This window comes from Pagrus major, chromosome 11 (assembly GCF_040436345.1).
Source record: "Pagrus major chromosome 11, Pma_NU_1.0".
Lineage (NCBI taxonomy): Eukaryota > Metazoa > Chordata > Actinopteri > Spariformes > Sparidae > Pagrus > Pagrus major.
The window spans coordinates 34815503-34843337 of record NC_133225.1 but is presented as its reverse complement, the minus strand read 5'-3'; the positions used below and the strand labels follow the sequence as shown (position 1 = coordinate 34843337).

Sequence of the window (27835 nt, the reverse complement as noted above, 5' to 3'; positions counted from 1 at the left end):
AAAAAGACTGAGAGTGTATGAGTATATGATGTATACACATGATATTTGGAATGCATCTTGTGAAGATGAATGTTTGTTTTGATGATGAATACCAATAAAAAATAAATTACAAAAAAAAGAAAGTGTCCGCTCTTTAACAAACCCTTTACAAAGACGTCTTACCACATCGCTCAGTGTAACTGATGTTGTTCCTCTCCAGAACCTTTCAAGCAAATGGACTCTATGGTTCCAGGATCAGACCAACATGGATCTGAACCGTCCATGTGTTCCACTACAGACAGGATTGTTGAGTGTAGACGGACTGTAACTGCAGCTTCAGAGGGAACTTTCACTTTTTCAGCAGGTTAGAAACAAAAGACGAGACTTTAGTTTTTAGAAGCTGCAGAATTCATTAATGACTGGACTAAATTGGACTGGACTGGACTGATCCAGACTGGACTGATCTTATGTCCAGTATGTCCAGTACTCACGTATGTTTTGAGGGTCATTATGGCCATAAAGAGTTAAACTGTTTCCCAACAGGTTTCAGCTGTCTGTGTGTCTGTGTGTCTGTCTGTCTGTCTGTGTGTCTGTCTGTCTGTCTGTCTAACATCCTGTCTGTCTTTCTGTCCAGGTAGCCCAGCGCCGAGGTGAGGCAGCTTATGATTGGTGGTTGCCATGGTGCCAAGGCCGTCGTCAGGGGAGCTGTGGGGGCTCCACCTGATGCCTCCCCGCATCCTGGTGGACTGCTGCCTACCCAATGGTACAGTTGTGCACTGACTTCACTGTTCTGTATTTTTATCTTCGGTTCTGTCATTTTGTTGCCATGTTTTCAGTGATGATAGTTCTGTTCTATTGTTATGTTGCCATGGTTTCAGAGATGATGGTTCTGTTCTGTCGTTGGGTTGCCATGGTTTCAGGGATGATGGTTCTGTTGTTAATAATAATAATAATAATAATAATAATAATAATACATTTAATTTAATAAGATAAAGAACTAGAAAGGTTGATTGTTGGGGCTGGACCTAGAGCTGAAAGGCCTTATTGAAGAGATAGGTTTTTAAGTCTTTGAAGTCTTTGAAGTTCTCCATAGAAGTCTGTTTGCAGATTTAAGCTGGGAGAGTGTTCCAAAGAGTGGGGGCTGTCACACAGAAAGCTCTGTCGCCGAGGGTTTGCAATTTGGTGGACAGCTGGTGAGTGCCTGATGAGCGCAGCTTCCGAGACTGAGTATAGGGGTGGAGGAGGTCAGACAGGTATCGGAGCGTGAGGGATTGGAGAGATTTATAGGTCAGGATGAGATGTTTGTAAGTGATGCGTAATTTGACTGGGAGCCAGTGAAGGCGGATGAGAGTGGGGGTGATGTGTTGCCAGGGCTTGGTGCGGGTGAGGACCCTGGCAGCGGAGTTCTGCACATACTGGAGTCTGTCCAGGGTTTTGGAAGGGAGCCCAGACAGGACTCATTACAGTAGTCCAGGCGGGAGGTGATGAAGGCATGGATGAGGGTCTCTGCCACAGGTTCGGAGAGGGAGGGCTGGAGTCTGGAGATGTTTTTAAGGTGATAAAAAGCTGATTTGGTGATAGATTTTATGTGTGCTTGAAAGGATAGCGGGGAATCAAGGATAACACCCAGGTTGTGGACTTCGGTGGACGGGGAGATAGAGCAGCCGTCCACGTCCAGGAGAAGATCCAACCTTCTGGAGCAGCGCCTTGGAGGCCACAACCATGAGCTCTGTTTTATTGGTGTTTAGTTTGAGTTGATTTGATGTCATCCAGAGTTTTATATCATGCAGGCAGTTGACGAGTGACTGTGGGGGTAGCTGGGTGGATGGTTTGGTGCAGAGATATAATTGAGTGTCATCAGCATAGGAGTGGAAGTTGAGACCATGTTTGCAAGTTATCTGACCAAGGGGGAGCATGTAATTGGTGAAGAGGAGGGGTCAAGCACAGAGCCTTGAGGCACGCCTTGGTTGACTCGAGCTGGGGTGGAACTGAGTCTCCGATGGTGACAAACTGTTTTCTGTTTGTTAGATATGACTGGAACCAAGAGAGTGCTGTACTGGTGAGGCCAAGGTAGTCAGATAGGTGGGTGAGAAGGATGGTGTGGGAGATTGTGTCGAAGGCTGCAGAGAGGTCCGGGAGGATCAGAATACTGATAAGGGCCAGAATCAGCAGCGATGAGGACGTTGTTGGATTTTGATGAGGGCAGTTTCTGTGCTATGGCGTGCAATGAAACCAGACTGAAGGGGTTCATAGAGCTGGTGGTTGAACATTGTGATGGAGTTGGGTGGCAACTGCTCTTTCCAGGATTTTGCTTAGGAAAGGAAGGTTGGAGATCGGTCGGTAGTTATGTAAGTCATCTGGATCCAAACCTGGCTTCTTGAGGATGGGGGTGACTGAAGCCATTTTGAAGATGGACGGTACCATGCCAGAGTCTAGGGATGAGTTGATAAAGTCCACCATGAGGGGGCAAAGGGCAAGCAGGCAAGACTTCACCAGAGTTGTTGGCATGGGATCCAGAGAGCAGGTGGAGGCTTTGGCCTGGGAGACCAACTTAGCAACAGAAATAGAGTCCACAGGAGAGAAGGAGGAGAGAGAGCACTGGGGCAGGTGAACAGTGGGAGGATCAGCTATCTGTGTCAGAGGTGCATGTGGTAGGGGCGTGGCAGACGCCAGGAGTTGCTGGTGAATGGTAGCCACCTTTTCCTGGAAGAAGTCCAGGAACTTGAAGCAGAGGTCAGGGACACCAGAAAGGTGGGGGACATCGAGAGGGCTAAGGAGCCGGTTAATGGTGGAGAACAACATTCTGGGGTTATTTTGCTGGTCTCCAATAAGGGTGGTGTAGTAGTCTGTATTGGCTTTGGAGAGAGCTTCTTTATAAGACCTCACATGGTCTTTGTAGGCTTCATATTGGACGGTGAGGCCAGATCTTTTATAGAGCCTCTCCAGGTGGCGACCAGTGATCTTTAGAGTACGGAGTTCAATGGTGAACCAAGGGGCAGGATGGGTAAAGGAGACAGTCCGGGTTTTAAGAGGGGCAAGGGAGTCAAGACCCAAGGAGATAGCAGCATTATAGTGGGCCACCAGCCCATCCAGTGAGGTGTCAAGGGGATCAGAGGCCAGGTGGGTTGCCAGGATGTTGGTCAGGGCCAGTATGTTCACTGTCTTTATGTTCCTGTATGTGATGGTACGATTTATGCGCTGTTTGGGCACAGGGACAGCAACAGTGAAGAGGACGGCATGGTGGTCTGAAACAGCGAAGTCCAGGCACTGCAGATGGGAGAGAGCTGTGCCAGTGGAGCACACCAGATCCAGCGTGTGGCCTTTGACATGGGTGGGACCAGGGGCGGAGTGGGGCACCAAAATCAGTGGTGAACCATACCTATCAGAACTGGGCCTTCTGATAGAAACAAACAAATTAAATTGCAGGTCGTTTTTTTATTTGTGACCATGAAAGTTCTGTAACGCCTGAATAAGAAGAATGAAATTAAGATAGGCTACACAAAAATCAGTAGATTGATGGGAGAGATCAGAGATGAGTGTGCAAGGTAACCATGACTGAGCAAGTGGTATAAATATTGGATGGACTTCCGAATTAGTCTAATATAGTAGATCTTAGAGATTTTCGCGGAGAATTTAAATAACGTCAATAATTTCGATGAACCCAAGGGCCGGCCGCGGTCGTCTCACGGCCGCTCAGAATAATCTGTGGGCCGTTTCGCGCAAATTCATCGGCCGGCCAGCCGACCGGGAAAACTCCTGACCGTCCCAATTACCACTCCGCCCCTGGGTGGGACCTTTAACATGCTGTGTGATGTTGAAGTAGTCCAGGAGTGACAGGAATTCAGAGGCAAAGGGGCAGCTGGTGGAGTCCACATGAATGTTGAAATCACCAAGCAGGAGTGTAGATGCAGACATGGAGCAGATGGAGGTGAGAAGCTCAGACAGCTCAGACAGGAAGGTGGTGGAGGCTTTTGGAGGGCGGTAGATGAGGACAACCTGTAGCTGCGTATGCCCAGCCAGAGAGAAGGCTGCACACTCAAATGAGGTGAAATTCAGCACTGGAAGTTGTTTAACCAGGATGTCGGCTCGATGTATGACTGCCAGCCCACCACCACAGCCCTTGGAGCGGGGCTTCTGTATGTAAACATAGCCTGGGGGAGTGGCTTGATTTAGAGTTAAGAAGTCCTGCTGATGCTGCCATGTCTCAGTTAGGCAAAGAAAGTCAATTTTCCTGTTTGTGATGATGTCATGGCTGAGTAGTGCTTTGTTGTTTAGTGAACGAGGATTCAGCAGCACGAAAGCTGGGGTGGGGCTAACAGCTGATCAGCGGAGAAAGTTGAGTCCACGGAGCCAATTGTTCAGGTGTGCAGCCACAGTAGCAGAGGAGGGCAATACAGGATCCAGGCGGTGAATAATCCTGAGGTTGTGGTGGAGGGAGGACCAGCGGAGTAATGTTGAGTATTGAGTATGCCGCTTTGAGAGTTAGCGCTGCTGATTGGCAGGGCTAACAGCTGATCAGCAGAGAAAGGTGAAGTCCACGGAGTCCACGGAGCCAATTGTTCAGGTGTGCAGCCTTCAAAGTTTGTAGCACAGTTCCAGAGCTTGTAGAGACAACTTGGCTTTCTTGAAAAAGCAGTTTTGCTATGGATTGAGAAGCGGCGATATTCATACCAGCGTCCTCTCACATCCGGGTTGCCATGGAAGATGTATGTTCTCCCTGAATCCTATGATCCCTGTTCTCTTTTTGTGTTGCCATGGTTCCAAAGATGATGGTTCTGTTGTCTTGTTGTGTTGCCATGGGTTAAGGGATGATGGTCCTGTTGTCTTGTTGTGTTGCCATGGTTAAAGGGATGATGGTTTTTGTTGTCTTATTGTGTTGCCATGGTTTCAGGGATGATGGTTCTGTTGTCTTTTTGTGTTGCCATGGTTCCAGAGATGATGGTTCTGTTGTCTTGTTGTGTTGCCATGGTTCCAGAGATGATGGTTCTGTTGTCTTGTTGTGTTGCCATGGTTTAAGGGATGATGGTTTTTGTTGTCTTATTGTGTTGCCATGGTTTCAGGGATGATGGTTCTGTTGTCTTTTTGTGTTGCCATGGTTCCAGAGATGATGGTTCTGTTGTCTTGTTGTGTTGCCATGGTTCCAGAGATGACAGTTCTGTTGTCTTGTAGTGTTGCCATGGTTCCAGAGATGATGGTTCTGTTGTCTTGTTGTGTTGCCATGGTTCCAGAGATGACGGTTCTGTTGTCTTGTTGTGTTGCCATGGTTTAAGGGATGATGGTCCTGTTGTCTTGTTGTGTTGCCATGGTTTAAGGGATGATGGTTCTGTTGTCTTGTTGTGTTGCCATGGTTTAAGGGATGATGGTTCTGTTGTCTTATTGTGTTGCCATGGTTTCAGGGATGATGGTCAGTCTGGAGTGTCTCAGAGAAACTCCTCTCATCAGCATCAAGCAGCAGCTCTTTACTGAGGCCAGGAAGTACCCGCTGTACCACCTGCTGCAGGTACGTCACTGTTTGACCTTTGACTCTGCCTCTTCAATCTGTAATTACTTGTACTAACAGTGGTTAAATCTCTGTTCTCTGATTGGCCAGGAGGAGTCATGTTACATCTTTGTGGGCGTGACCCAGGAGGCAGAGAGGGAGGAGTTTTATGATGAGACGAGGCGACTGTGCGACCTGCGACTGTTTCACCCAATCCTGAAGGTCATCGAGCCGCTTGGCAACCGCGAGGAGAAGATCCTGAACCGAGAGATAGGTAACGCACACACCTGGCACATGTGTCATCACCTGTCATCACCTGTGTGGACAGCCATTAGTCAGTCTTAGACCGAACCGTCCCTTTGTGCAGGGTTCGCCATCGGGATGCCGGTGTGTGAGTTTGAGATGCTGAAGGACCCGGAGGTTCAGGACTTCCGGCGCTCTATACTGAGCGTGTGCAGAGAGGCCATGGAGGAGAGGGAGGGGGGAGGGGCCCACAGTCAGGCTCTGTACGTTTACCCCCCCAACGTGGAGTCCAGCCCCCAACTGCCCCAACACATCTACAGCAAGCTGGACAAAGGTAGTGCCTGAGTCCTACCAGCAGGGGGCCAGAGACCACCGTGTCACTGTCATAAACTGTGAAGGGCCGGAAGACATCATACTAACATGAGACATATACCTGTCTCTCTCTGTACATGTCTGTCTCTCTGTCCCCGTCTGTCTCTGTACCTGTCTGTCTCTGTCCACTGTCTGTCTCTGTACCTGTCTGTCTCTCTATACCTGTCTGTCTCTGTCCCCTGTCTGTCTCTGTCCCCTGTCTGTCTCTGTACCTGTCTGTCTCTGTCCACTGTCTGTCTCTATACCTGGCTGTCTCTCTGTACCTGTCTGTCTCTCTGTACCTGTCTGCCTCTGTACCTGTCTGTCTCTCTGTACCTGTCTGTCTCTATACCTGTCTGTGTCTGTACCTGTCTGTCTCTGTACTTGTCTGTCTCTCTGTCCCCTGTCTGTCTCTGTCCCCTGTCTGTCTCTGTACCTGTCTGTCTCTGTCCCCTGTCTGTCTCTGTACCTGTCTGTCTCTCTATACCTGGCTGTCTCTCTGTACCTGTCTGTCTCTATACCTGTCTGTGTCTGTACCTGTCTGTCTCTGTACCTGTCTGTGTCTGTACCTGTCTGTGTCTATACCTGTCTGTCTCTGTACTTGTCTGTCTCTCTGTACCTGTCTGTGTCTGTACCTGTCTGTCTCTGTACCTGTGTGTCTCTGTACCTGTCTGTCTCTCTGTACCTTTCTGTCTCTGTACCTGTCTGTCTCTCTGTACCTGTCTCTCCGCAGGGAGGTTGATCGTGACCATCTGGGTGATTGTGTCTCCGTCTAACTCCAAACAGAAATACACTCTGAAGGTAAAGCTCTGTAGGTTTGTGTCACTTCCTGTCAGATGACGGGATGCTTGCACTTGTTTTTATGATGATGATGTCACCTGTGTGTTGCCGATGGAGACGTACCTGTCAACAAACAGCGTCACCTGAAGTTACATTTGTTTGTCAGAGTTCCTCAGCTCAGTACTCTGTACGTTCTACGAGCTGTTTTATCCTGTTTTGTTCTCTTCAGTTTGAATGTTGCTGCTTATAAACAAGCTTCTGGTTGGCGGCCATGTTTTTTTTGGTAAAGAACAGGTGACAGGTGAGGTTGTCTACCTGCAGAACTCCAGTGTGACTAAAACATCTTTGTGTTTTCTCATAGCTGTCAGTTGTCTTCAGCCCAAACTTTGATTCCTCTGTAGCGAGAACGAACAGAACCTCCAGATGTTCTATATGTGTGTCTGTTTACAGGTGAGTCATGACAGTTTACCTGAGCAGCTGATCGCAGAGTCCATCAGGAAGAAGAGCCGATCGATGCACCTGTCGCCTCAACAGCTCCGCCTCTGTGTCCAGGAGTACCAGGGACAGTACATCCTGAAGGTACACCTGTCTGTCTGACTCATCTGTCTGTCTGACTCACCTGTCTGTCTTACTCACCTGTCTGTCTGTATCCAGGAGTACCAGGGACAGTACATACTGAAGGTACACCTGTCTGTCTGACTCATCTGTCTGTCTGACTCACCTGTCTGTCCGACTCACCTGTGTGTCTGTGTCCAGGAGTACCAAGGACAGTACATCCTGAAGGTAAACCTGTCTGTCTTACTCACCTGTCTGTCTGTGTCCAGGAGTACCAGGGACAGTACATCCTGAAGGTAAACCTGTCTGTCTGACTCACCTGTCTGTCTAACTCACCTGTCTGTCTGTATCCAGGAGTACAAGGGACAGTACATCCTGAAGGTACACCTGTCTGTCTGAGTCACCTGTCTGTCCGTCTCACCTGTCTTTCTGTTTCCAGGGTTACCAGGGACAGTAAATTCTGAAGGTACACCTGTCTGTCTGACTCACCTGTCTGTCTCACCTGTCTACCTGTGTGTCTCCTCAGGTTTGTGGCTGTGATGAGTACCTGTTGGAGAAGTATCCTCTCAGTCAGTACAAGGTAACTGCTTCACGCTCAACATACAAACCTTCATTAAGGAGAGCTTCAGCACTGCCTGTCTCACTGTCTCTACCTGTCTCACTGTCTCTTCCTATGTCACTGTCTCACCTTCACCTGTGTCCCTGCAGTATATCCGCTCTTGTATCATAGTGGGTCGTCTTCCTCACCTGATGCTCGTCTCCAAAGACAGTCTCTACTCTCAGCTTCCTGCCTCTGGCTTCGTCACGCCTTCATACAGGTACAGCAGCCAATCAGCACTTCTGACACATGTATAAGAGCCAATCAGGAGCAGGTACAGGTGTATTGCAGCCAGGTAGAGGATGGTTGTTGTTTGTTTTGCAGTCGTCGGACTCCTCAGCCGTCTCCGTGTCCAGGAGGAGGTGATGGTTCTCCTCCTCGCTCACTGTGGGCCTTCAACACTCTGCTGAGGGTCCGACTGCTCTGTGCCACCTACGTCAACGTCAACATCAGAGACATCGACAAGGTCTGTTTCTGTTCTCGTGTTCTCAAGTTCTCATGTTCTTGTGTGCTAATGCTTACTGTATGATCTCATGTTAACATCTTGTGTTCTTAAGTTCTCGTGTTGTCATGTTTTCATGTCTTCATGTTCTCATGTCTTCATGTTCTCATGTCTTCATGTTCTCATGTCTTCATGTTCTCATGTCTTCATGTTCTCATGTCATGGTCTCATGTTGTCATGAACGTCATCAGACGGACTTCACATTCTGAGTCCACATCTGTCAGTCTGTCTATCTGACTTCCATAGTGTGTTGACATGAGTGTGTAAAGGTTGTTGATATATATGTGTGTGTGTGTGTGTGTGTGTGTGTGTGTGTGTGTGTGTGTAGATCTATGTGAGGACAGGTATTTATCACGGTGGAGAACCACTTTGTGACAACGTCAACACACAGAGAGTCCCCTGCTCCAACCCCAGGTAATACACACTCACTGTACACACACTGAAGATACACACTGAACACACACACTGAAGATACACACTGAACACACACACTGAAGATACACACTGAATACACACAGTGAAGATACACACTGAATACACACAGTGAACACACACAGTGAACACACACTAAATACACACACTGAACACACACTGAACACACACTGAACACACACTGAACACACACTGAACACACACAGTGAACACACACTAAATACACACACTGAACACACACTGAACACACACTGAACACACACTGAACACACACTGAACACACACAGTGAACACACTCTCACTGTATACACCCTGTTGTTGCCATAGTGACTGAGCCTGTCTGTCTCTCTCTAACTTTCTCATCTGTCTCACTACCTGTCTCTATGTCTTTATTTCTTTTTTACCACCTGTCTGTCTCTCTACCTGTCTGTCTGTGTCCAGGTGGAACGAGTGGCTGACCTACGACATCTACCTCGCTGACCTCCCCCGCTCAGCCAGACTCTGCCTGTCTATCTGCTCGGTCAAGGGACGGAAAGGAGCCAAGGAGGTACACCTGTCTGTCTCTCCACCTGTCTGTCTCTCAGGAGCACTGTCCTCTGGCCTGGAGGAATGTTAACCTGTCTGTCTCTCCACCTGTCTGTCTCAGGAGCACTGTCCTCTGGCCTGGAGGAATGTTAACCTGTCTGTCTCTCCACCTGTCTGTCTCTCAGGAGCACTGTCCTCTAGCCTGGGGGAACGTTAACCTATCTGTCTCTCCACCTGTCTGTCTCTCAGGAGCACTGTCCTCTGGCCTGGAGGAACATTAACCTGTCTGTCTCTCCACCTGTCTGTCTCTCAGGAGCACTGTCCTCTGGCCTGGGGGAACGTTAACCTGTCTGTCTCTCCACCTGTCTGTCTCTCAGGAGCACTGTCCTCTGGCCTGGGGGAACATTAACCTGTCTGTCTCTCCACCTGTCTGTCTCTCAGGAGCACTGTCCTCTGGCCTGGGGGAACATTAACCTGTCTGTCTCTCCACCTGTCTGTCTCTCAGGAGCACTGTCCTCTGGCCTGGGGGAACGTTAACCTGTCTGTCTCTCCACCTGTCTGTCTCTCAGGAGCACTGTCCTCTGGCCTGGGGGAACGTTAACCTGTCTGTCTCTCCACCTGTCTGTCTCTCAGGAGCACTGTCCTCTGGCCTGAGGGAACGTTAACCTGTCTGTCTCTCCACCTGTCTGTCTCTCAGGAGCACTGTCCTCTGGCCTGGAGGAATGTTAACCTGTCTGTCTTTCCACATGTCTGTCTCTCAGGAGCACTGTCCTCTGGCCTGGGGGAACATTAACCTGTCTGTCTCTCCACCTGTCTGTCTCTCAGGAGCACTGTCCTCTGGCCTGGGGGAACGTTAACCTGTCTGTCTCTCCACCTGTCTGTCTCTCAGGAGCACTGTCCTCTGGCCTGGGGGAACGTTAACCTCTTTGACTACACAGACATTCTGGTTTCGGGTAAAGTGGCTCTCAGTCTTTGGCCGGTCCCTCACGGTCTCGAGGACCTTCTGAATCCCATCGGAGTCGCTGGTTCAAATCCCAACAAGGTACACATCCCCTCTCTCTACCTGTCTGTCTGTCTACCTGTCCATCATCATGAAGACATCTGATTGATGAAATGATTGATCATGTTGTCCTGTAGGAGACTCCCTGTGTGGAGCTGGAGTTCTCCTGGTTCAATCAGACCGTCGTGTTTCCTGACGAGCAGCAGATAGAAGAACACGCCAACTGGACCATCAGCAGAGAGCTGGGCTACAACTACTGCCATGGACTGGTAATAATATATATAAATATATATATATATATATATATATATATATATATATATATATATATATATATATATATATATATATATATATATATATATATATGTATACATATAATATATTAGGGCTGTCAAAGTTAGTGCGATAATAACTTATTAACACAAATTCCTCTTAATGCTGTTAATTTTTTTTGACACATGATTAATGCACGCACGTTATGACCCTCGGCCTGGTCTGTAGTTTGGGAAATCAGGAAGCGATGCAGCAGAAACGAACCTCCTTGAGCAGTAATGGATAAAGAAATTTCCTGTCGATGTAAAGGGTTAGGGGGTGTAAGGGTTAGTTCATCTTCAAAGCTGCCAGATGGTTCTCTCCTCAAGAACAAAGTTATTTGCATTTCCTGTCGATGTGAACTGAGTAACCACCGGAGTACATTGAGTCTCAAAAACCACTTGTTGGCCAATCACACAGCCGATGCAGAGATCCCTCCTCCCCCCCGCCAAAGGCAGACCACACAGGATAGTTTGCAATGGAGATGCCTGAACAACTCTACATGAGACAAACCTTCAACAGTGATAACTAAATGGATGGCTGCAGCTTGCAGGCAGATTAACATTGTTTATTAACTTTAGTTAATTTTAGTAGTTTAGTAGTGTAAAGTTGGACACAACACTGTGTTAGTATTACTGAGGAATGTTACATTCAGGTCAGTGTGTCCATCTGTTGTTGCTTGTTGGGTTTGAGTTTGTCATGTTATAGTTTCAGCATATTTTTTTAAGCATGCCGTACCTTTGAGGTTATTCTGGAGACTATTCTGGACAGTATTTGTCATTGTTTTGGATTGTTGCAATAATAATTCCTGGGATCTGCCGAGCCACTCTCCCAGTTCCTGGGTCACAGTCCCAAGTGCTCCTGTTACCACGGGGACCACTGTTGCTTTCACTCTCCACATGTTCTCCAGCTCTTCTTTCAGCCCTTGGTATTTCTCAAGCTCATGTTCCTTCTTCCGGATGTTGCTGTCACTTGGGATTACTACATCTATCACCACTGCCTTCTTCCGATGTTTGTCCACCGCAACTATGTCCAGTTGGTTAGCCATCACCAGTTTGTCGGTCTGTATCTGGACGTCCCACAGGATCTTGGCTTGGTACTGGTGATGTGAATGTGAGTTCATGTCTTGCTCACTCCTCCTGGTATATAACTTGATGTCATCCATGTAGATGAGGTGGCTGAGGGGGTTCAGGCCTATGCAGAACAGCAGTGGGGACAGATCATCTCCTTGGTATATCCCGCCCTTGATCGTGACTTGTGCAGTTGGCTTTGTAGGCCTCTTGTAGTCAGGCAGTGCACAGATTGGTCTGTCTGGTCTTGCAATCTTGGGTGACTGCTCTGTCGACCAGTACCAGATGTGTTGCATCTCTGGTGTTTCTGCAAATTTATTTCTGAGCCCCGCTCATGTATTGAGCCATGTGCCTACCTATCCTAGCCACTATGATGCCTGACAGGAGCTTCCATGTTGTGCAGAGGCAGGTTATAGGCTGGTTGTTGGATGGGATTAGCCCCCTTCGGGTGATTCTTCAGGACCAGGACTGTCTGGCCTTCAGTTAATCATTCTGGGTGGGTACCATCCATTAGCAGCTGGATTATTTGTGCTGCCAGGTGTTCATGGAGTGCAGTTAGCTTCTTAAGCCTGTAGGTATGGCTCGTGTCAGGGCCCGGTGCTGTCCAGCTCTTCATACTTGACACTCTTTCTTGGATCTGCCACTGTGATGGTTACTTTGATTGATTTTAGATTGCCGTGGTTCGCTATTAGTTGTGCTGGTCACTGAACTATATGTTTTTCTTGTATTGTTCAGTCTCCAGCCTGGGTGGGTCAGTTCTCATGTTGTGTAGTGTATCTCTTCGGGCGGGTAGCCAAGGCTTTGAGTCTTTGTTTGGCAGTCTCCAGTGCCTCAGGCATGGACAGCTTGTGGACTTGTACTTGTACTTCTTCGGACACACCTTTCTGCAGTTCTGATAACTGGCTAACTTCACTCCATTTCCTTGATTTCATTGACTGCTTCTGTGATGTATATCTGCCTCTTGGTTTCAGTTATGGACTCAGTAGGTATGGTGTTTAGTGCTGCATTCACATCCCCTGGAACCATCCCCTAGCACTTTCAGAGGGCACTTTATCACTTAGCTGTGGTAGTCGGCATCAGAAGTACCAGGTTTCCTCACCCTAACCCTGTCTCTCTCTCAGAGCAGTCGTCTGGCCTGTGACAGCAGTGTTTCAGCAAGTGATGCAGAGCAGCTTCAGTCTCTCTGCTCCAGAGATCCTCTCTATGAGATGTCAGAGCAGGAGAAGGACTTCCTCTGGAGACACAGGTGAGGGGCGGGGCTTAACACAGAGACACGAATGAGAGGCGGGGCTTAACACAGACATATGTGTGGGGGGTGGGGGGGTGGAGTGAACAATTTATACGAAAAGATGGTATTTAAGATAAGTAACTGATTCTATCATTCAATAAGTGTCTCTACTGGTCTTTATATGTCATTACCTGTCTATCTGTTGTATTGTCTGTCTACCTGTCTGTTTACCTGTCTACCTGTCTCTCTCTCTGCAGACATTACTGTGTAAACATCCCAGAGTCTCTTCCTAAACTTCTTCTGTCCGTCAAATGGAACTCCAGAGACGAAGTGTCCCAGGTACACAACACAATGTCAGAGTCAGGACAGTTTCTGTTTATATTTACATTCATCTCATCAGCCACCTGTCTGCCTGCCTGTCTGTCTGTCTGTCTGTCTGTCTGTCTGTCTGTCTGTCTGTCTGTCTCCTCAGATGTACTGTCTGTTGAAGGAGTGGCCTCTGATGGAGCCTGAGTCGGCTCTGGAGTTGTTGGATTGTAACTTTCCTGATCCGATGGTCAGAGAGTTCGCTCTGCGCTGCCTGGTTCAAGGACTGACAGACGACAAGCTGTCACAGTACCTGCTGCAGCTCGTACAGGTGAGTTTACACCCTCAACCCCAGGTGCATCACCTGGAGCAGGTACAGTTCACCTACAGGTTCACAGTCTGCTTTAAACCTTTATAGCAGGATTCTGTGGAAAAAAATAAAATAAACTTTTAGAAAACTCCTGACTGGAGCAAAGACATCAAATAAGGATGTAGAGGTTCATATATAACTGACAAATTCTGCCTGTTTGGCAAGGCAAGTTTATTTGTATAGCACAATGGAGACACAAGGCAACTCAGAGTGCTTTACAGGGGCATATACATTACATTAAAAGAAATTAAAAATTGCATTTAAAATACATTAAAAACAAGCAGGAAGACATCAAGAAACAAAACATTAAAACAAGTAAAGAAACAGGAAAGTAGGCTATAGATAGGTTTAAATAAAAGTCACAGTTCAAAGCAATGAAAAGCAGTGTCAAACAGAAAGGTCTTCAGCCTTGATTTAAAAGAGGTGAGAGTTGGAGCAGACCTGCAGTTTTCTGGGAGTTTGTTCCAGATATGTGGTTCATAATAACTGAACGCTGCTTCTCCATGTTTAGTTTTGACTCTTGTGACTGAAAGCAGACCTGAACCTGATGACCTCAGAGGTCTGGATGGTTCATAACGTGACAGCAGATCAGAAACCATTCAGTGCTTTATAAACCAACAGCAGGATTTTGAAATCTACTTTTTTGGTTCTTGTTAGGACTCGAGCAGCAGCGTCCTGAATCAGCTGCAGCTGTCTGATGGATTTTTTAGAGAGTCCTGTAAAGACACCGTTACAGTAGTTGAGTCTGCTGAAGATAAATGCACGGACAAGTTTTTCCAAATCCTGCCGAGACATAAGTCCTTTTATCCTGGATATATTCTTAAGGTGATAGTAAGCTGACTTTGTCTTAATGCGGCTGCTGATGTTCAGGTCTGAGTCCATGATAACACCAAGGTTTCTGGCTCGGATTGTAGTTTTAACATTACAGATTGAAGCTGAGCAGAGACGTCAGTCGTTGTTTCTTGGCTCCAAAAACAGTTATTTCAGTCTTATCTTTGTTTAACTGAAGAAAACTCATGACTTGATAATTTATTCATTTATATATAGTTTTTGTTAAATTCAAGCTCACAACACAATGTTGCGTTATATTATAGAAATTAAATTGATCTTGAATCTTGGGTCTTGTGAAATGTGTAACATTAAACTACACTAACACAACACATTCACACACACAAGATCTGTCATCTTCTTCAGGTTCACTGTTAATTAAAGAAATAACTATAAGGCAATCAGTAGAGTGCATACCTCCACCAAGGCCCAACAGTCCCCTTTTGTACTGACTCATAGATAGCAGCCACCTACATACACTTGAGTTTCTTCATCCAGATCCATGATTATTCCCTCAGGTAGTAATGAAAATGTCTTATCTCACAACGTTAAAGACAGAGAGACAAAGTTCCTGGATCAGACCTTGTATCTGGGTCGGCACCAAAAGTTCATGGGGTCTATTCTGGGCTGAGACACATCCTCCATCCAAGTTTTGTAGAAATCTGTTCAGTATTTTTGTGTAATCCTGCTGACCAACAAACCAACAGACAAACCAACCAACCAAACGGTGAATGGACTTACATTTCTACTGCGCCTCCAGTCCACTGACCGTTCAAAGTGCTTTACAACACCTGTCACATTTACACACTGAGGGCAGAGGCTGCCATGCAAGGTGCCAACTGCTCATCAGGAGCATGTGGGGTTCAGTATCTTGTTCAGGACACTTCCACATGCAGCAGGGGGAGCCAGGGAATTGAACCAGCCACCTACCGACTACCAGATCTACCTCCTGAGCTACAGCCACCCATCCAACCAACAACCAACAGACCAACCAACAACCAACAACCAACAAACCAACCAACAACCAACAGACCAACAGACTAACCACCCGACCAATCCCTCTGTTGCTATACAAGCAGTTTTATTCAGTTTACGTTTCTTCCCCGTTTGATTTGTTTTGTCTTTACGTTTGATGTCAATTAGGGGTGGGCGATATGGCAAAAATATCATATCACGATTTTTAAAAAATAAAATCACGATTTCGATTTTATCACGATCTTAAATCAAAAAAAGAAAAACAGACAATTTAGGATTAGATTTTAATTTAAATAGTTGCAGTTTTGCCAACATGTGCAAACAACGTAAACATACTAAAAGGTAAACAACAACACTCTGATAAAGTGCACTTTTGCAACATAAAAGAAACATGAAAGTAAAATATCAATGAAGACATTACTGTTTGTTTTATTCAACACAGTCATTTTAACAGGATTTAAGTATCAAAACACTAAATAGCTTATTGAAAAGGGTCCGTCAGTGGTCGGACTATCCGACGGGGGTGGGGGGGTCACGGTAATTTGAACACTGTACAATTAGCGCATTTACGGTTTATTAGCGGCCAAGCGCGACCTATTCATATGTTCGTGCGTGCGTGCGCACCCGAGAGAGGCGGCAGGTGGAGGGGCTAACTGGCAGAGATGAGAGATGGTGAAACGCTGTTTTTTTGTTTTTTTTAGAAAGCGACCAACTCCTCCGTTTGGCTTTCAGCCATGGCTCTGTATGCGGCTACCGCTACACACATAAACAAGGAGGCCGGTAAGAAAGCGCGTCACTGCCCGTAATTCGCTATGATTGGTCGGTCAGGTTGACGACGTAATAGGTTTGGTGCGTCTGTGCATCAGCATAGAACTGCAATTTATAGAATGTGCCCTAGACGATCCTGCGATCTCTGCACTTTGGCAGATCGTCTTCACGTTGTAATCCTTCACGATCTAATATCGTCATATCGCCCACCCCTAATGTCAATAAAGCAAAATGAAATTGAAAATCTACATTTTGTGTTTGCAGGTGTTAAAGTACGAGATGTACCTGGACAATCCTCTGGCTCGTTTCCTCATCAAGAAAGCTCTGACCAATCAGAGGATAGGACACTTCTTCTTCTGGCATCTGAAGTAAGAAACCTGAAGAATAAAGGAACAGTTCACTAAAACCTGTGGACTGTATTTTATCTGCTGCCTGTGAACTGGTGATGGATCATTAATAAAGTTCATTATCTCCAGATGAACTCGTTAGTGTTGATTCAGACCAACAGAAACTCTGTTCTCAGGTCAGAGATGCACAACAAGACCGTGTCCCGACGCTTCGGACTGCTGCTGGAAGCTTTCTGCAGAGCCTGTGGCATGTACCTGAAACACCTGAACAGACAGGTGAGCACTGAACACCTGAACAGACAGGTGAGCACTGAAACACCTGAACACACAGGTGAGCACTGAAACATATGAACAGACAGGTGAGTCCTGAACACCTGAACACACAGGTGAGCACTCAAACACCTGAACAGAGAGGTGAGTCCTGAAACATATGAACAGACAGGTGAGTCCTGACACATATGAACAGACAGGTGAGCACTGAAACATATGAACAGACAGGTGAGTCCTGAAACACCTGAACAGAACTGTGTCACTCTGCTCTTAACATGTTGGACATGTTCATTAATGAGAAGCTGCTGCCATCTAGTGTCTCAATAATGCAATAACATCTGTGTGTGTGTGCGCAGGTGGAGGCCATGGACAAACTGGTGAATCTGACCGACACACTGAAACAAGAGAAGAAGGACGAAACACAGAAAGTAAGAAAAGTCCCAAAAACATGTTTTAAAGAGTCTCTCAGTGTTGAGATGTGTCTGTTCTCTGATTGGTTGGTAGTGAAGTGTTGCTGTTCTGTGATTGGTTGTCAGACTCAGATGAAGTTCCTGGTTGAACACATGTCTCGTCCAGATTACATGGAGGCTCTGCAGGGATTCGTCTCTCCTCTGAACCCTGTTCACCAGCTGGGAAGCCTCAGGTAACAAAACTAACTAACCAACTATCATAACTAATATAACCTGTATGTATATATTTATGTATGTACTAGGGATGTCAATCGATTCAAATATGTAATTGAGATTAATCACAAATTAATCACATTTTTTATCTTCTGTAAATGAACCTTAAAGAGATATTTTAACTTTTTAACACTTTTCAACATGTGAGTGAACAAATCTGCTTTATGTAAATGTTGTTTATTATTATTGCAACAATCCAGGGGGGTGTTCCAGAAAGTGGGTTATGTGAAAACTCAGAGTAAGTTAATCCTGAGATGAGGGAAACTGGGTTTCCGTTCCAGAAAGACAGGTAACTGAACTCTGGGTCAGTCACCATGGTAACAGACTCTGTGAACATAACCTGCTCGCTGGCAGGTTCACCCGAAGAAACCCTGAGTTTCTACCCGTCTCCTCCCACATGAAGAAAGCTGTTTGACATGGATTGTCCATTCATTCCCAATCCGATTGATATCGAAGCTCAACTAATTCTTAATGCTTTTCGTCGCGAGAGAATCTTCCGACCCAGATTAGATGTCCTGTCATTTCCAGAGGAATATCTGTTTGAACGCCACCGCTTTTCATCAAACAGTATAATTTATCTTGAGAACATTCTCCGGCCACACATCACCAACCTCACACACCGCGGACATGCGCTCACATCACTGCAAATTTTATGCATATCGCTACGTTTTTTTGCAAACGGTAGTTTTCTCTACAACATTGGGGATGCGGAGCACTTCGGAAAGGCAACAGAGTGTAGAGCGGTGAGGAAAGTTACCCTGCACTGAAACGCCTGTTACCAGTGATGGTGGTGTTCCCCGGACACAAACCTGTCAGAAACATCAAAGAGGAATTGCACAGGATTGCAGGTGACTGATGTAGAAATATTCTATTTTTCTTTAAATTATGATATACATTCTGCTGCAACATCAGAGTGGGTCAGTAGCTTAATCAGCTGTCATTTTGCAGGGCTTCCAAATGTGATAGGATGCATGGATGGGACACAAATTCCTATTACTGCGCCTAAAGAAAACGAAGGGGACTATGTGAATAGAAAATCCTTTCACAGCATCAATGTCCAGGTATTTGACCTACCATCTTAAAAAATATGTACATGAAAATGTATACAGTACAATACAACTAACTCCTGTCATCCCCTGCACTGTGAAGATCATATGTGATGCAGCCTACATTATTACACATGTAGAAGCCAAGTGGCCTGGCTCTGTGCATGATTCCCGGATCTACCGGGAGTGTAGTCTGAGCAACAGATTTGCACGTGATAAGGAAGCTAAAGCTTTGTACACATGTTCTTTGTCTCCCTTTTTAATGAACTCAAATGTGTCTTCTATAATTTCAGGAGAGTTTGATGGCTACCTACTGGGGGATCGAGGCTGTCCATGCCAGCCCTCTCTGTTGACCCCTGACCCTGACCCTGACCCTGACCCTGACCCTGACCCTGACCCGGGGCTCCAACAACGTTTTAATGTGGCCCGCTGCAGGACTAGAGCCGGGTTGAGATGACCATTGGCACACTCAAATCCCGGTTCCAGTGCCTGCGTAAGCTCAGGGTCACCCCAGAGAGGGCATGTGACATCATTGTGGCCTGTGTTGTTCTCCATAATATTGCAACTATTAGAGGAGAGCAACACCCTGCCCTTCAAATAAATGACCCTGAGGATGACCACCCCATCCACCCTGCAGATGTCCGGGGTGGAAGGGCTGTAAGGGACCTAATTAGCAGGAATTACTTTTGATTAAAACAGTCAAATAAAGACACATTCACATGTGATTTGGTTCTTCTTTATTCCCTATAAGTAAAAAGCAATAGTTAGGATTCGTAATATAGTTCCAACCATTAACATATTCACCTATTTCACCAGTGCACCCACCTCAGCTGCCGCTCCAGTAATAGAATATCAAGGTCTGTTTTTCTTATCTTGCGATCCAGGACCGTTTCCTTTTCTGTTTTTCAATAGTCCTCATGAGCTGCACTCTGTTCAACTCCTTAACTGGTAACTGGGAAACATATGGACAACATTTAATTGCTACAGATCTACATACAGATTTAACATGGTAGTGACTGAAAACCTGACTGTATCAAGCTGTGCTGTGGAAGTGATGGACCCTCCTCCTGATGCCCAGCCAAGTTCTGTTGAAGGACAAGAATGTGCCAGTTGTTTGTCCACGATCGATGCTCATCACTTCAGTGTACATGTCGATCTATATTCCATCGACGATGTAAAGGAATGTGAATGGGTCGACCACTGCCAGTAGCGATACATAATATAAGACACACTTCAGTAGGCCTCTCTGGATCTCTCCCTGTGGCAGCAGACAGCATTTCTTCATCATCATCACCATCCTCCTCCTCCTGTGATGCAGGAAAAGAAACTGTTTCAGATAACTTTGAACTACCATCCGTCAGAGGTGGTGGAGGTGGCCCTCCACCCGTTTTTCGGGCCTCTGCCTTCTTTCTGTTGGCTGAGCAGAACTCAAATGTTAATTTTTTTTTTTTTAACTTAGTATTTTATTGAGTGTTCCTGTACACATCGTCACATTTTAAATGAAGCTTACATATAAAATAAAAATGTGTGTATGTGTATCAAGTTTTAATCTACTAAGTGGTGTATTAAGTGGGAGGACGTGTTAAAACAGAATTTGGTTCGGGTTTACATTACTATTTGAAGTAGCCACTGAATAAATATTTACTTTAACAGCCTAAGTCAATTAAAAAAAAAAAAAAAAATTAAATCAAAGTGAGGTGCAATCGCCTGGCAAAACATGCCTTACCTTTTTGAATGATGTTTTTATATTTCAGTTTTAGCTGCTTCCAAGTCCTTTTTTCCCCTGTTGGATTGCACCTAAATGGAAATCAGATTTTATTCCTATTTACATTCATAACTAGGCCTTTATGCTACGATCTTACACTTAAATGTTAAGTGGAATAGTTCAAACTTACGCGTTGACTCGGGCAGCAGTTTCCTCCCGTGCCGTTTCTCTCTCCTTCGCTGATGCAGTGGTATTAGATTTTAGAAATATGTGCTCATATTCTACATAAGCCTTCATTAGGACCTCCAGCTCCATTGGAGTAAAATGACTCGATCTCCTTTTTTCTGTTGTCACGGTGACACTCGTGGTGTCAGGGCTCCATTGACGATGGCTTTTCATAGTGGTTGTGCACGAGCGTAACTCGAGGTGAACATACTCAGAGTTGATTGGACTAATTCAGATCAGCTGTTCTGGAACCGGATACTCAGAGTTTCCCATCTCAGAGGAAGTCAACTCAGAGTTCAGGGATAGACTCAGAGTTTGTTGAACCTCCTTTCTGAAACACCCCCCAGAACAACAGAAACTGTCCACAACATTCTCCAGAATAATGTCAAAGGACACTCCAAAAATATGCTGAAAGTATAACATGACAAACTGAAACCCAACAAGCAACAACAGATGGACACTGAGCTGAATGTAACAGTCTCAGTGACACTAACACAATGTAGAGACACACTGAGCTGAATGTCTCAATAACACAATGTAGAGACACACTGAGCTGAATGTCTCAATAACACAATGTAGAGACACACTGAGCTGAATGTCTCAATAACACAATGTAGAGACACACTGAGCTGAATGTAACAGTCTCAGTGACACTAACACAATGTAGAGACACACTGAACACTGCAGAGGTTCATCAACATGTCCATCAGCCTGCCAGCTGCAGACACATTCAGACAGTTGGTCTCATGTAGAGATGTTCAGCGAGGTCTGAGAGGAGGAGGAGGCTCTCTGCATCAGCTGTTATCTGAGACTGGACTGGACCGGTGCTGACTCAGTTCACATCCACAGTAAATGTAAAGAACTTTGTTCTTGAGGAGAGAAACTTCTGGCAGATTTGAAGCTCAACTTTTCTTTATCCATTTCTGCTCGAGGAGGTTTGTTTCTGCTGCATCGCTGCCTGATGTCCCGAACTACGGGGCAGGCTGAGGGTCATAACGTGCGTTAATCACGCGTCAAAAAATTAACGGCGTTAAGAGGAAGTGTTGGTGTTAACGCATAATTATCATGTTAACTTTGACAGCCCTGGTATATCTGTATATATCTGTGTATAACTGTATATATCTGTGTACATTTGTGTATATTGGTATATATCTGTATATAGCTGTATATATTTGTGTATATCTGTGTACATTTGTGTATATTGGTATACATCTGTATATAAATACTGCATGTTGTGTGTGCAGGCTGGAGGAGTGCAGGATCATGTCGTCAGCGAAGCGCCCCCTGTGGCTGAACTGGGAGAACCCTGACATCATGTCTGAGCTGCTCTTCACCAACAACGAGATCATCTTCAAAAACGGAGACGGTAGCTAGCTCAGTGCTAACCGACAGGGTATAAAAGTAGATTTTTGACAGGTAGGTCAAACCCTACCTGCCAATGGCAGCCAAACCAGCCAAAATATGTTTTGAGCGGCCACTGAACTGTTCACAATCACGACCCTAACTGACCCAAACAGATTTCCTGTAGGAAACACTGAACAGCATAAAGATAATTGTTAATTGTCCACTGATTGTTTTTTAGTAGGGAACTATATAAATGACGGTTTCAGATACTGTTAAAAGAATCATAACTTTAATTTTCAATATTGTATGAGATATTGAAAATTAAAGTTATGATTCTTTATTCTACCTTGACAGATGTTGCACTTCATGGTATTTTCACACAGAGTCGCCGCAGCGGCGGTTCAACTATTCTCCGCCGTTGGTTGTTCACACAGAGCCGAGCAGCTTCGGAGTAAAAGACAAACCAGAGTGTAATTCACACAGAAAGCCGGCGCCGCGGCTCCAAAAGAGGCGTGACGATATGCGTCATGGTGATGACGTGTGTTTTTCAACGTGTTCCCCGGCGTTTACCTGTTAATCTAAACATGTACCTGCTGACTGTTTATAATCATATGATGATGTTATAATGAGTTGTGATGAGATCCTGACCCACCAAACATCCTGGAAAGAGACAAAGTTACGTTTTTCTCTAAATTACATAATTACATAATCACCATCAGTAAACAGGACGCTGTCTGACTCTGTCACTCGCGGGGAGGGAGGCTGTTTGTGGGGGAAAGTTCACTGAAGTCTCGGTGGAGGGCTGACCGTCACCATGACAACAGTAACTGATCGTCGCAGTGATTTTTTACACCGCGACAAACAGTTGGTGAGTTAAAGTTTTTTGCCGGGGACAGACGCTGTTTTTCGGGCAGAAATGTGACGTAGAGTCGGTCGGACAGACAGGAGGACAGACACTTCTCCAAGTATAACTGTGTTATTTTTTCCTCATATAAGTTGCCAAAGACACGACCAGTTACTACGTTACTGTTAGTAAGCAGTAGATCTGCTGTAGCTGTAAACTGTGTCTGTTTTACTGTTTGGCATTTATGTTGAAAGTTATATAGCAAAGTCGGCATATTTCAGTGTGACCTATTTATTTTACTCGCCAAAACATATTTTTACACACATTTGGCGGGTGCCAATTTTAAACCCTGCTAACCAACCCAGTGGTTTCAGTAGAGAGTGCTAACTGTGCTAACAGGAGAAGTCTGCTCAGGGATTGTGGGTAATGTAGTGTGTAACATGTGTATAAAACCTGTGTGTGATTGTGTGTGTGTGTGTGTGTGTGTGTGTGTGTGTGTGTGTGTGTGTGTGATGCAGACCTGCGTCAGGACATGCTGACTCTGCAGATCATTAAGATCATGGAGAACATCTGGCAGAACCAGGGCCTGGACCTGCGGTGAGACCCTGTGACATCATCAGTGACTATGGCTGTGACATCATCACACACCTGGCTGACTGTCTGTCTGTGTGTGTGTGTGTGTGTGTGTGTGTGTGTGTCAGCATGCTGCCGTACGGCTGCCTGTCCATCGGGGACTGTGTGGGTCTGATCGAGGTGGTGAAGAACAGTTTCACCATCATGCAGATTCAGTGTAAAGGAGGCCTGAAGGGGGCGCTGCAGTTCAACTCCAACACACTGCACCACTGGATCAAAGACAAGAACCGGGGGGAGGGGTCAGTACCTGTCTGTCTGTACCTGTCTGTCTGTCTGTCTGTCTCTATACCTGTCTGTCTGTCTGTCTCTATACCTGTCTGTCTGTCTGTCTGTCTGACCTGTCTGTCTGTGTACCTGTCTGTCTGTCTGTCTGTCTGTCTGTACCTGTCTGTCTGTCTGTCTCTCTGTACCTGTCTGTCTGTCTGTATACCTGTCTGTCTGACCTGTCTGTCTGTGTACCTGTCTGTCTGTCTGTCTCTATACCTGTCTGTCTGACTGTCTGTCTGTCTGTCTCTATACCTGTCTGTCTGACTGTCTGTCTGTCTGTCTCTATACCTGTCTGTCTGTCTCTCTGTACCTGTCTGTCTGTCTGACTGTCTGTCTGTCTGTCTGTGTACCTGTCTGTCTACCTGTCTGTGTGTCTGTATACCTGTCTGTCTGACCTGTCTGTCTCTCAGGTACGACCGGGCCATCGACCTGTTCACCAGGTCTTGTGCAGGTTACTGTGTGGCGACGTTCATTCTGGGAATCGGAGACCGACACAACTCAAACATCATGGTGAAGGAGAACGGACAGGTGAGCTGCTCCTCCTCCTCCACCTGCTCTGTCTGGAGCCTCAGCTAACTCCTCCTCCTGCTACACCTCCCTCTTCTCCTCCTACACCTCCTCCTGCTCTCCTCTTCCTCCTTCTTCTCCTCCTCCTCTTCTTCATCCTCCTCCTCCTCCTGCTCCTCTTCCTCCTGCTCCTCCTCTTTCTCCTCTTCCTCTTTCTCCCTCTCCTCCTGCTCTTCCTCCTCCCTCTCCTCCTCCCTCTCCTCCTCCTGCTGCTGCTGCTCCTCCTCCTCCCTCTCCTCCTCCTCCTCCTTCTGCTCATCTTCCTCCTCCTGCTTCTCTTGCTCCTCCTTCTCCTGCTACTCTTCCTCCTCCCTCTCCTCCTGCTCTTCCTCCTCCCTCTCCTTCTCCCTCTCCTCCTCTTCTTCCTCCTCCTCCCTCTCCTCCTGCTCTTCCTCCTCCCTCTCCTCCTCCCTCTCCTCCTCCTCCTCCCTCTCCTCCTGCAGCTCTTCCACATTGACTTCGGTCACTTCCTGGATCACAAGAAGAAGAAGTTCGGGTACAAGAGGGAGCGCGTCCCCTTCGTCCTGACGCAGGACTTCCTCATCGTCATCAGTAAAGGAGTCCAGGAGTCGACCAAGACGAAGGAGTTCGAGAGGTCTCACCTGCACCTCACCTGTCTAATGCTGCTCCTCCTGTCTGGCTCTCTGCCTGTCTCACCTTCTGTCTAACTGTCTGTCCACCTGTCTGTGTGTCAGGTTCCAGGAGATGTGTTACAAAGCCTACCTGGCCATCCGTCAGCACGCCAGCCTCTTCATCAACCTGTTCTCCCTCCTGCTGGGCTGCGGCATGCCCGAACTGCAGAGCTTCGACGACATCGCCTACCTGAGGAAGACCCTGGCTCTGGGTAAGACAGACAGGTGGGGACAGACAGACGGGTAGAGAGAGAGACAGTAGAGAGACAGGTAGATGGGTGGAGAGAGACAGATGGGTAGAGAGAGAGACAGTAGAGAGACAGGTGGGGACAGACAGACAGGTAGAGAGAGAGACAGTAGAGAGACAGGTGGGGTCAGACAGACGGGTAGAGAGAGAGACAGTAGAGAGACAGGTGGGGACAGACAGACGGGTAGAGAGAGAGACAGTAGAGAGACAGGTAGACGGCTGGAGAGAGACAGACGGGTAGAGAGAGAGACAGTAGGGAGACAGGTGGGGTCAGACAGTGGGGTAGAGAGAGAGACAGTAGAGAGACAGACGGGTAGAGAGAGAGACAGTAGAGAGACAGGTGGGGACAGACAGACGGGTAGAGAGAGAGACAGTAGAGAGACAGACGGGTAGAGAGAGAGACAGTAGAGAGACAGGTGGGGTCAGACAGACGGGTAGAGGGAGAGACAGTAGAGAGACAGGTGGGGACAGACAGACGGGTAGAGAGAGAGACAGTACTGTGTGTGACTCTCAGTTAGGGTCTCAGTGTTTATTCCTCCTCTCTGGCTCCAGCTGCAGGTTGATGCTAACAGAGCTGCTCCTTGATCCAAAACAGCGGCGTCTGTCCCTCCCCTCCCGTCTGTCAGTCCAGTTGACAGCACAGACAGACGGTTAGAGAGAGGAGAGAGAGACAGGTAGAGAGAAGCAGACAGACATGACAAGAGGTGAAGCAGCAGACAGCTTCCTGTCGCTCAAAGAGGCCACGCCCACTAATTATTTAAGCCTTAATATAATCTAAAGCAGTGAGTTATATAAAAGGTGTCATGAGCAGGTATATTATCTACACAAGTTTAACATGGGCTCTTATGGGGATTGACTCACTGTTGGAGCCTCAAGTGGCCACATGAGGAACTGCAGGTTGTTACTTCAGTGTTTTACAGCCTCAGAGGTCAAAGTTTGATTTTACCTCAATTATTACGTCAACTTCTGTCTATGTGTCTGTCTCTTCACCTGTCTGTCTCTGTCCACCTGTCTGTCTGTCTCTCCACCTGTCTTTCTGACTCTCCACCTGTCTGTCTGACTCCCCACCTGTCTGTCTGACTCTCCACCTGTCCGTCTGACTCTCCACCTGTCTGTCTGTCTCTCCACCTGTCTGTCTCTGTCCACCTGTCTGTCTGTCTGTCTCTCCACCTGTCTGTCTCTGTCCACCTGTCTGTCTGTCTCTCCACCTGTCCGTCTGACTCCCCACCTGTCTGTCTGACTCTCCACCTGTCCGTCTGACTCTCCACCTGTCTGTCTGACTCTCTACCTGTCTGTCTCTGTCCACCTGTCTGTCTCTCTACCTGTCTGTCTGACTCTCCACCTGTCTGTCTCTGTCCACCCGACCGTCTGGCTCTCCACCTGTCCGTCTGACTCCCCACCTGTCTGTCTGACTCTCCACCTGTCCGTCTGACTCTCCACCTGTCTGTCTGACTCTCTACCTGTCTGTCTCTCAGAGAAGAGCCAGCAGGAGGCGTTGGAGTATTTCACCAAACAGATGAACGACGCTCATCACGGAGGCTGGAGCACCAAGATGGACTGGATCTTCCACACCATCAGACACATGCCCAACGAACACTGACACACACACACAACACATTTATACACAACACACATTTACACACAACACACATTCAACACAACACACCATTTATACACAACACATTTATATACAACACATTTATACACAACACATTTATATACACCACACCATTTATATACAACACACATTTATACACAACACATTTATACACAACACATTTATATACAACACACATTTATACACACCATTTATACACAACACATTTATATACAACACATTTATACACAACACATTTATATACAACACACCATTTATATACAACACACATTTATACACAACACATTTATACACAACACATTTATATACAACACACCATTTATATACAACACACATTTATACACAACACATTTATACACAACACATTTATATACAACACATTTATATACAACACACATTTATACACACCATTTATACACAACACATTTATATACAACACATTTATACACAACACATTTATACACAACACACCATTTATATACAACACACATTTATACACAACACATTTATACACAACACATTTATATATAACACACCATTTATATACAACACATTTATACACAACACATTTATATACAACACACACATGTATAAGTGCATTACTATCCGAGGGTGATGAAGACAATGATGAAGATGATAATGAGGATGATGATGATGATGATGATGATGAAGGTGTCTGTAGATTTTAGCATCATGACGTCATAGCAACATGTATCTCAGGGTTAAAGGTCAGTGGGGTTGTTGAGGAGGCCAAAGGCATGATGATGATGATGATGATGATGATGATGATGATGATGATGCTACAGTTAGCCTGTTAGCTCTGCTAGCTGCTCTAAACACAGGCTGTGTCTGAAATCACTCACTCATTCCCTGCTCCCTAGTCACTACATAGGGAGTCCAACATAGTGGACTATACAGGGAGCTCATCGCCGTTAATGACGTCACTGCTGACGCACAGTTGAAACGTCATACATCAACGCAGATTGTGGACGATCCATAATAAACACTTAAATATATATTAAAATGAGTATTTAAAAAGTATACCGTTAATATTGAGTCAAAACAAAAGCATTTTAATGTACATCCCGATTATATATGTGTAT

General features: G+C 46.2%; 1 protein-coding gene across 1 annotated transcript; it reads left to right on the top strand.

Moving 5' to 3' along the window:
* The first annotated feature begins 657 nt into the window (after window positions 1–657).
* Window positions 658–27543, top strand: LOC141004277 (phosphatidylinositol 4,5-bisphosphate 3-kinase catalytic subunit alpha isoform). Its single transcript, XM_073475699.1, has 27 exons — window positions 658–742; window positions 5376–5479; window positions 5570–5732; window positions 5826–6035; window positions 6786–6853; window positions 7283–7411; window positions 7914–7967; window positions 8096–8205; window positions 8310–8451; window positions 8816–8901; window positions 9361–9466; window positions 10334–10486; window positions 10582–10713; window positions 12951–13075; window positions 13315–13396; window positions 13530–13694; window positions 16569–16672; window positions 16828–16927; window positions 17278–17349; window positions 17458–17564; window positions 21825–21946; window positions 23287–23365; window positions 23470–23640; window positions 24079–24196; window positions 24679–24830; window positions 24931–25079; window positions 26590–27543. The coding sequence occupies exons 1-27, from the start codon at window positions 658–660 to the stop codon at window positions 26712–26714; spliced, it is 3213 nt and encodes a 1070-aa protein (XP_073331800.1). The 3' UTR covers window positions 26715–27543.
* The last annotated feature ends 292 nt before the right edge of the window (window positions 27544–27835 follow it).